Source organism: Humulus lupulus, chromosome 6 (assembly GCF_963169125.1).
Source record: "Humulus lupulus chromosome 6, drHumLupu1.1, whole genome shotgun sequence".
NCBI lineage: Eukaryota > Viridiplantae > Streptophyta > Magnoliopsida > Rosales > Cannabaceae > Humulus > Humulus lupulus.
This window is the reverse complement of record NC_084798.1, coordinates 200003614-200013267: the sequence shown is the minus strand read 5'-3', so window position 1 is coordinate 200013267 and position 9654 is coordinate 200003614. Positions and strand designations below refer to the sequence as shown.

Here is a 9654-nt window from a genome sequence, read left to right as displayed (position 1 = left end):
CCACTATTTTTTTAAAAATACAAAATAAGAAAATTATAGTAAAAAAAATATCATATTAATAATATCCAAGTAATCTCAAATCTTAAAACTCAATATTTATTGATAACACAAAATCAACAAAGTCTACATAATAAAATAAAAATGTATGAATTGATAATTGTCCAAACTTAAAGAAAAATATTAAAAAAGTCATAAAAATCAACTAATGTCTTTACTCAATCTCACTATCGTCGAATAACTCTCCATATATGATCAGTAATTTCATCATGAACATGAGTCATTTCACGTATATGAGTTATGGAAATAGTGAACTCTACACTATCAGTTGAAGTTTCATCCGTGCTTTGTAAAGTAGTAGCTTGTACTTCATAATTTCTTCATCTCCATCAAAATACACATCTACTTCTGCATTAGTCCTTATAAAATTGTGAATCCCACAACAAGCAATGACAATGTACTTTTGTATTTTTAGAACATATGAAGACATTTGCTTTAGGATTGGAAAGCGAGCCTTCAACACGCCGAAACACCGCTCAATGACATTTCTCAAGGAAGAGTGTCCATGATTGAAAATCTCTTTTTTTCTTATGGGATTAAGATCTGTGTACTGACCCAAATGATACCTTGTTGAACCAAGCAATGTTTAAAAATATTTTATCCTGATAGTGGGAAAACATTTAAATTTTACATTCAATATATAAAATATATAAACACTCAAAGTCAAAGTCACCTAGTCAATAGCTAAATAGAATCTAACTCAAACCATTTAAATATATAAACATTTAAATTTGTGCAATTACAAAATCCAACTTAAACCATAAAACAAAATAAGCTAAACAAGTTATCCAGTCAATAGCTAAACAAACTCATCTAGTCAATAGCTAAACAAAGTCATCTAGTTCATAGCTAAACAATGTCTAAACTTTTCACTTCAAATTCAGCAACCAATCTATTCTTGTATGTTCTGACATCTTTAGAAACATTGTTATGGACACCTCGTTCTCAAACTTCTCAATAGTTTTTGCATATACTTCTGCACTATTTCCATCAATTTGATTAAGAGCTTCAACACTCTCATCCAATAAGTAATGCGATGTAGATGTTGCCCCTGATCTCTCTATTAATTCTGTCTTTCTCTTTGCAGTTTCATTATATGTCGCCAATGCATCTGCCAAAGCTAGTGATAATTTTGCTATTTTTACTGATTGAGAATTCGAAATGGCAGTTGATTTACCTCTTCTTTTGCCACCATCCTCATCAAAACCATTTTCTTCATTCCTAGTATAAAGACTTATCGACGTTGCATCATCATCATCATCATCATTAGGACTTCGAGTTGAAGGATCAACATTGGAACCAGTTGCAATAGTATCACCAAAGATAGTGCATAATTTCTCATAAAACATACAACCTTTCTTTCTAAATCTTTTAGTAGACTTGTTAACCTACATGAAATGACATTATAATGATAAAATATACCAATACCTATAAAAATAAAGCAAGCATAAAATCTATTTAAAATAATTTTTACCCGAATAAGTTTATCCTAAACTTCATCAGTCGCACTAACTTGTCAAGTCACTACATTGTATCCCATACCAAACTCTTTCAGTAAAGACTTAAAATCCTTATGCTTTTGCTTTAATTGACTGTATTTGTTCCTTAGTTGCATATCACTATAATTTCTTTTTGCTCGTGCACAGAACTCTTCCTTTATATGTTTCCATGATTGCTTTGTAAAGGCTGTGGTATTCCTATTTCCCTTTTAAACTTCTTATTCCATAAGTTCAATGAAAATTTCTTCATGCCTTTGAGTCCAAATAAAAGCCTCATCATTCTCAATAATAAGAACTTCATTATCACCTGCCATCTATGTAAGACCTAAGAATTCAAAATGTAAATACAAGACTATTCCTAAAGAATCATCCTGTAATGACCCACTACTCTAGACTCTTGGACCATTACGAAACTATACATACAAATTCTTACTAAAACTTACATTTGCGAAAATACCATAATTTTATTAGAAAACTTATAGAAATAAGAGTTACTTACATAAATACCAAGAAGGATATGGGATCCCATTGTTTGAAAAACAAAACATAACATGATTTATAAAATAAAGGGATTACATAGTAAGTGTGGAAAATACATATAAAGACCATAAACAAATGAATACATCCTCGAAATCGAACTCTCAACTCCTTGACTCCATTCATCATCGATACACAATCTCCAAGCATCCACGAATCTTACCGCCACTAATAGCTATTTTCCTGCACATTAAACAAAAAGGAATGAACCTAATGCCCAGCAAGAAAAATCTAACACATACATCATGTACATAAATTTCATAATAAACATAAAGACATAACATAACACTAATACATACACCTACTATAATGGTCATTATTACTTGGGGTCCCATAGACTAAACAAGTCATATGCCCATGAGATTAGTGGGGTCCTACTAGCTAAGTAGGTCATATGCCCACAATCTATTTGGGGTCTTGTTAGTCATATGGGTCATATGCCCAAGCCTACAACATACATATTCATAACATATTTTATAACATATTTCATAACATAAAACATAAGATAACATAAGCATATAACATATAGATTCTATCCTATTTTCCTTACCAAAGTTACCGGGATATGTGGACAGTGTTGGGACTTTGGAACACTCCTAATAACCATTATGAAAAAGGGTGAGTCTAATGAAGAAAAAGAGATGAAAAGGAATGGGAAGACTAAACCATTGAGAAACATACTTACCAAAACTTATGTGCTCAAGAACTTAGATTTCCAAACCAAAATAAGAATGAGGTTAGAAGACTGAGTAGAAGACTAGGAGAAAGAAAATAACATAAAACCATTGAACTAGAGTTTTGGGTTACCTTGAAGACTTGTAAGACCAATCTATACCTCAAACCGAAATACTATAAAACATTACTTCCCAAAGTGTTTGATAAGCTTATGAGAATCAAGCTTATGATTTTCCCCAAACCAGGTGTTTGCACTCTCACACTCACTTAGCACTTGCAGCCTCTGAACTTAGAGCAAAAGATGAATAATGGCTGGGTACTAGGTCCTATTTATAGAGTTTAGGAATGAAAGGATCTTGATTTTACTTGAATAAAAATAATAGCTTTTTAGGTGAAAATAATTTGAATAATCGTTCAGCAGAGGCTGAAGACTCGTTCAAAAAGATGCTGGACTTATCAAGAGGTTGAATGGCTGAATGGAAAAAGAATTCAAAATCTTTCAAAACATACTGAAGGAGGCGATACATCGCCCCCTGTAGGCGATATATCGCCTGGGCCTGTATGCCCGAGGCTGTCGTGCATCGTCCCGTGTTTTCCGTATCTACGTGCTGCGATATATCGCCCCCTATAGCTGCGATATATCAGCACACGCTGATTAATTAAACAAGAAATTACACATTTTTAGCTAAGTTTGAATGGAGTAAACAGCCTTGACTAAGCCCTCAACATATTCAAAGCTGCTGACTGCCCTTATAGCATTCAAACTTTACTCCTTATTAAATTTAATCCTCAAAATACTTAATTCTTAATCACCCATTCATAACATGTGCTTAAAATCCTATTGGTTGTTATCTAAACCTTATAGTATAATAAATATTATCCTTAATATCAGTCATATAATCAAACCTTAGGTTAACATTAATATTCTTAAACTATAGGTTAAACCTAAAAAATCTATAAGTACTACTATGAGTGTCCAAATAATTCCCGGTCTGAACCAAAAATCCACAGTTACAAAGATAATACTATAAATACTATAATACTACTATCTAACTAGCTAAGTAAAGTTCTTGGACTCTACACATTCATATAAATAACAAGCTGCAAACTACTTCCAAAAAATAGGCAAAGAAATAGAGAGAGAGAAAAAAAAGCAAGGTTCAAGCCTATACTAACTTTAGTTTCATAACACCATCACTTGTGTCACTAGCACTAAATGGATTGGACTTTAGAACATCATTGGTCACTAATTCTCTCTCATAATCAAACTATTTTCTTAATCAAAAGCCATGTGAAAATAACTAAAATGTTGATTAAAAAGACAGTACCAATATCACATTTTTGAAAAACTAAAGATGGTTAACAATGCCTACACAATAAATTGACTGTATACAACTAGAGAAATATTTGTGAAAGAGCTAGTAAGTTGATTTACATGTTGAGTAAAAGGGCTATCATCAACAGTAAGCACAAATACTACTATACAATCAACTACCCATGTCAAATCCAGTGAGTACTGTAATGCCCCAAATTTCCTAATATGGTCTAGGACCTTGATTAGGAGGCTGGGAGGGCCATAATTGCTTTATTATGCTATTTAATGATAATATGCATGTTTAGGTGTATTAAATATGCATGTGAACCCATTTGTGATTAATTGGGTGACTTTTATATTTTGGCCATTTCGGACATTTTTGGCATATATGTGAAATGGGCGTGGTGCTTTGTTATTATCTGGTTATGTCAGGGTTACCCAGCACAAGACAATCCTGGGAGGTAAGCTAGTGGGAAAGTCACAACGGGATGTAAGCTTGACTTGGAGTAAGTCAAGGGGTATTTAGAGCATTACCGGGTTATTGGGTAATGGGAATTAACATTTGGTGATAAATTGGGAGTTAGTAAGACCAGGGGGAAATTCTGGAAGTTTTGACTATAATGTTCCCGGGGGTGTTTTCGGGACCCCGAGCATTAGGTTTTATTGGAGGCTACTTAAGCTTTAAGTAACCTTTTAAGGAAATAAAAAGAACGTTCTGTACGTTCTCTCTCCCTAAAGTTCCCTTTTCGTTCCCGATTGCATTTTCGAAGATAACTTGAGTTCTAGGACTCGGAATCAAGCGAGGATCGAGGCATAGCAATCCTAAGGAGAATTAGAAGCTTATTAGCCGGAGGATTTAGTTGGAAACAACTCAATCGGAGGTAATTCAAGTTTAAGTTTTAAGTTTTTAAAAGTTTTTAAGCTTGAATTAGACTTTGTGAATCGTTGAGTTTTTAGGTTGTTTGAACCTTGGGTTTTGGTGGTTTTAGACCATTGGGGAGTTTGGGAACTTTGATTTGATGATTTGGGAATGTTTAGACATGTTCTTGGGAGGTTTTAAAAGGTTAAAACGAAGGGAAAAATGGCTGCCCCGAAGTTGGGCCGCGGCCCTGTTCTTGGGCGCCGCGGCCCTTGCTCGATGAAGCAGGTGCCTTTTCTGTCTTGCTGGGCACCGCGGCGCTTGCTTCTGGTGGTGCTGGGCCGCGGCTCAGGGTGCCAGGGCCGCGGCTTAGGCAGGCTTTTGAGCCCGTTTGGGTATTTTGACCCCGGGAACATGGTTTTAGGCCTCGGGATCATTCCTACTACCCGGATTAGTGAGGATTGATGTCTTGGAGGCTAAGTTTTAGTTCAAGGGTTGGTTTTAGAACTTGAACTCATTGGGTCACCATTTGTGGTTGTGACTAGGTTAACACTAGAGGCTTGGAGTCAGGATCGTGCTTGTGGCTCATTTGTTGGTAACCTGTGCTTACCAAAGGTAAGAAAACTGCACCCTGTGTATATGTGACATGCATGGCTATTATGGATGCATGTTGGTTGATTATTGAGCATGACATGCATGGCCATTATGATGCATTTTGATTGGCTATTGAGTATGACATGCGTGACTATGATTGATGCATGTTGGATGTTTAAATGTAAACATTGTTAGCATAATGAATGCTTGGCAAATCTTGTCCATTTGCATATGACTGTTATTGAGGCATGCTGGATAATTTAGTGTGATGCATGTAATGCACAAGAAACATGTGATAGGGCATGCCATGAACGATGAATATGAGATTGGTCAGAGCTTGAGTCTCTGAGTTTGTGCATGATCATGACTATGCTAGAAACTGTTTAGTAAGCATGCTGAATGCCCTATTCTTGGATAACTGGCATATGATACATATTGATAGCATTGCTTACTTATGTATGGACTGAATACAGAATCGACAAAAGTGTTAGTATCAGCTGTGAGGTTATGACTTACTTGTCAGGCTCGGCAGTGTTACTGGACACAGGTCAGGAAGCGCTGACTTACTTGTCAGAACGGCCTTAGCGTGAATCACGCAAGCCAACAGAGATTAGATCTAATCAATTACTAGCATTGAATGACTCAAGGAGCATTAATGCCTGACCGACCCTGAGGGTCGATGAACAAACAGAGCTTGAAGGCCAGTGGCTTACCTATCAGCCACTCTCTTGCTAGAAAACAGAGCTTGAAGGCTAGTGGCTTACCTATCAGCCACTCTCTTGCTAGAAAACAGAGCTTGAAGGCCAGTGGCTTACCTATCAGCCACTCTCTTGCTAGAAAACAGAGCTTGGAGGCTAGTGGCTTACTTAACAGCCACTCTCCCGCTAAAAGACAGAGCTTGGAGGCTGGTGGCTTACTTAACAGCCACTCTCCCGCTAAAAGACAGAGCTTGGAGGCTGGTGGCTTACTTAACAGCCACTCTCCCGCTACAAAACAGAGCTTGGAGGCTGGTGGCTTACTTAACAGCCACTCTCCCGCTAGGATCATGTGATGTGCACCCATTGGTTTGAAAGCTTTATATTCAGTGTGGTTATAATGATAATCATTTGATAACATTTATGAAAAGCATTATGTTTTCTTGCTGGGCTTCGGCTCACGGGTGCTATGTGGTGCAGGTAAAGGCAAGAGGAAGCTAGACCATCCTTGAGTTGGAGGGCTTAGGTGATGACGTGTACATATGCAGCTGCTCGACCGCCACGGTCGAGGTTTAAAGTGGAACTCGGGTTGAACCCTGTTTTGCCGCTTAGAACGGCCTGTTGTAAATATTTTATGTAATAAACTCTGAATTGTATTTTCGGGATCCCAATGTATATGTTAAACGTTCTAGTGAAACGTTATATCTTAACCAAAATGTTTAATCCCTAAACCGCTAATCATACTTAGATCACGATTTTGGCCAAATAACTCGATTAGCGAGTTTAGCACTATTTACAAGGCACACCGTAACGGTCCCAGGAGTTGGGACGTTACAAGTACAATCAACTACCCAGGTCAAATCTAGTGATAGCTATAGACATATTTAAAACTAAGATAAAATTTCATTTTATTTTGATTTTTCTTTGTAACAAAACCATGACTTACTTTCACTTTAACTTTAACTGGGTACCAACATAAATCAAATTTTGCTTCAAAATATTATCAACATCTCCAACTATTGAGAACTCAACTAATTCAGTGCCACAAAACCATTTTTTGTGTGCAACATAACCAGGTAGCCTCACACTATTAACCTATATAACAGATAAGAATAATCAATAATCTCAATTCTCACATACAAAAACAAAAAATGATACAACCATTAGGGTTTTGAGAGACTGATTTTTTGAGAAAAATATTAAATTGACATAACTCATATGATAGTATATGTAGAAAAATAAAGATGAATACATAGCCAACTTGAGCAAAATCAATATAAACTTACAACACCAAATCAACAAACTAAGAAAAACAGAGGCAAAAATATAAAGAGAACATGAAAATAATCAAAAGCCTGTGATATTTGAGTAGATGAGCAAAAACATTCCACCTTGAATAATTACCTGGCTAAATAAATCAACTAAACACATCAAGAAATTTTCTTTTGCATCCCCAATATTTTGGCTAAATTCATGGAATGGAACACAAAATATAGTGGCTGAAGAAAAAAAGAAAAAAAAAACAATCAAGATCAAAAAATAATTTTAACATATAATCAGTTTCCACCGCTCCTATTATTTAGCAGATACTAAATACCATATCAACACAGTAATAGAAAACAAACAAAATTTAGATAAGAAACCAATCCTCTTATGATTCAATTGGAACTAAAATCTCTTTTTCTTGATTATACTTCTCAAATAACATAATTGAACACAAATTTCAACATATGCACAAAGGGAAATGAAGAACCTGTCAGGTCTAAGATGACGAAGGAGCGGCAACTAGTGGCACCGATGACGACATGGTTTCTCTTCAGAGTTCCCTGACGATGACAGCCAAAGCCTCAGGGTTGAGACCCAAATCACATAAAATAATGAGCATAAAGAGGGTATGACAATCAAGCCCTGTGTCAAGTATATTATACAAGAGAAAAAATGGAGAAAAATCACAAACCCTAATCCCAAACAAGATCAGAAAAAGAGATTGAGAAAAAAAATCATATGAGGGAGAAACCATGAAAGAGATAAGAGAAATAAGAGAGGAAATGAGAGAATGGTGTACCTGAAGAAATCCTTGAGAGAGCTACGGAAAGCTATTGATGCATGAGAAAGCTCAGAAGCCATTGATGCTTGAGAATAATGGGCTTTTGTGTGGCTACGGGAAGAAGAAGGAGAGAGAAGAAATAAAAATAGGTTTTAATTTTTTTTTTAAAAGTATGCAAATCTTGTTTTCAAAATTTCATAAATTTTAATTAAAATTTTAAAAAATTAAAAATGAAATTAACTTACCGAACAAGTTTTCATGGAATGTTCCCAAAGTTTTAATTATTGAATAAACAAATGGTTTATTTAAGGATTACCAAACGAGCCCTTTATTGGCCATCACGAATTAAATTTTTGCTTCGTCACTACTTCTAATATCAATATTGTGAAGAAATTCTTTGGGTCCTAATTATTTAATAAACAAATGGTTTTATTTAAGGGTTATCGAACAAGCCCTAATCATCTCAATGAGAAGAAGAACAATAAAAAATTTCAATCAAACTATAAATTCTTTGGGTCCCAAGAAGACTCAAGGATGATTTACAGGCAAGTGAGACTCGTGTTTTGTGTGTGACAATGCTGTCCATAATACAATAGAATGTAGATTCCAAAATAACCAAAATAGGATTTCTAAGGACTAAGGTTAATGCAATTGAGAGTGAAAATTGGGTCCAAGAAGACTCAAGAATGATTCAAAGGCAAGCATGACTATTGTTTTATGTATGGCAATGCTGACCATTATACAAGATAATGTAGGTCCCAAAATAACCAAAATAAGGTTGCTAAGGTTATTGCAATTGTGAGTGAAAATCATTGCAACCTTATGATACTTGTGCCATTTAATTATGACAGAGATTCTTTCAGGATTATCAGTTAAGGGAAGAAAAAGAAAGAAGTAAGAAAAAGAGTTATGACTTAAGCCAAAAAAAAAAGAAAAAAAATTGGTTTCATAATTTAAGTACAATCTTTTAACCTACTTACTAATCTTTGCCACAAATTCATCTTTCTAATATAAATTCTAATGTATTAAAATTTTGTCTAAAGCTTAAAAACTCATTACAGATGTAAATATTTCTTAGTGAAGTTTACATAAATATGAGAAAAATAAACATAGTTTCTATATTTATGGGGAAAAAAATAATTATACAAAATATGGTAAGTTTTGAAAAAAAAGTTTAAAATATGGTAATTCTATAGAATATAAAAAATAAATTACCATAATCATAAATACACAAAACTCTCTCATTTCTCTCCCTCACGACATCTCTCTCTTTTCTCCTTTCTTCCTCTCTCCTCCCCCATTTGGTTCTCTCATCTCAGCCCTCCGTCGACGATGCTACCTTCGCCTCTGCCCGCCCCCGCCCCCGATAACGAAGA

The 9654-nt window shown here is 35.1% G+C and overlaps 1 protein-coding gene across 1 annotated transcript; it reads right to left on the bottom strand.

The window, feature by feature from the left end:
* Window positions 1-926: 926 nt before the first annotated feature.
* Window positions 927-8358, bottom strand: LOC133785849 (uncharacterized). The gene is made up of 5 exons (XM_062225067.1): window positions 8297-8358; window positions 8131-8189; window positions 7636-7730; window positions 7207-7326; window positions 927-1445 (listed from the first exon to the last, which is right to left on the bottom strand). The coding sequence occupies exons 1-5, from the start codon at window positions 8356-8358 to the stop codon at window positions 927-929; spliced, it is 855 nt and encodes a 284-aa protein (XP_062081051.1).
* Between the last annotated feature and the right edge of the window lie 1296 nt (window positions 8359-9654).

What these genes read in the sequence shown, in the direction of transcription:
- LOC133785849 (XM_062225067.1), bottom strand. Translation starts at nt 8,358, where the DNA reads ATGGCTTCTGAGCTTTCTCATGCATCAATAGCTTTCCGTAGCTCTCTC. An exon ending in TCTCTCAAGGATTTCTTCAG is followed by an intron (nt 8,190 to 8,296) that starts GTACACCATTCT and finishes GTTTGGGATTAG; the next exon opens with GGTTTGTGATTTTTCTCCAT. An exon ending in ACTTGACACAGGGCTTGATT is followed by an intron (nt 7,731 to 8,130) that starts GTCATACCCTCT and finishes TTTTTTCTTCAG; the next exon opens with CCACTATATTTTGTGTTCCA.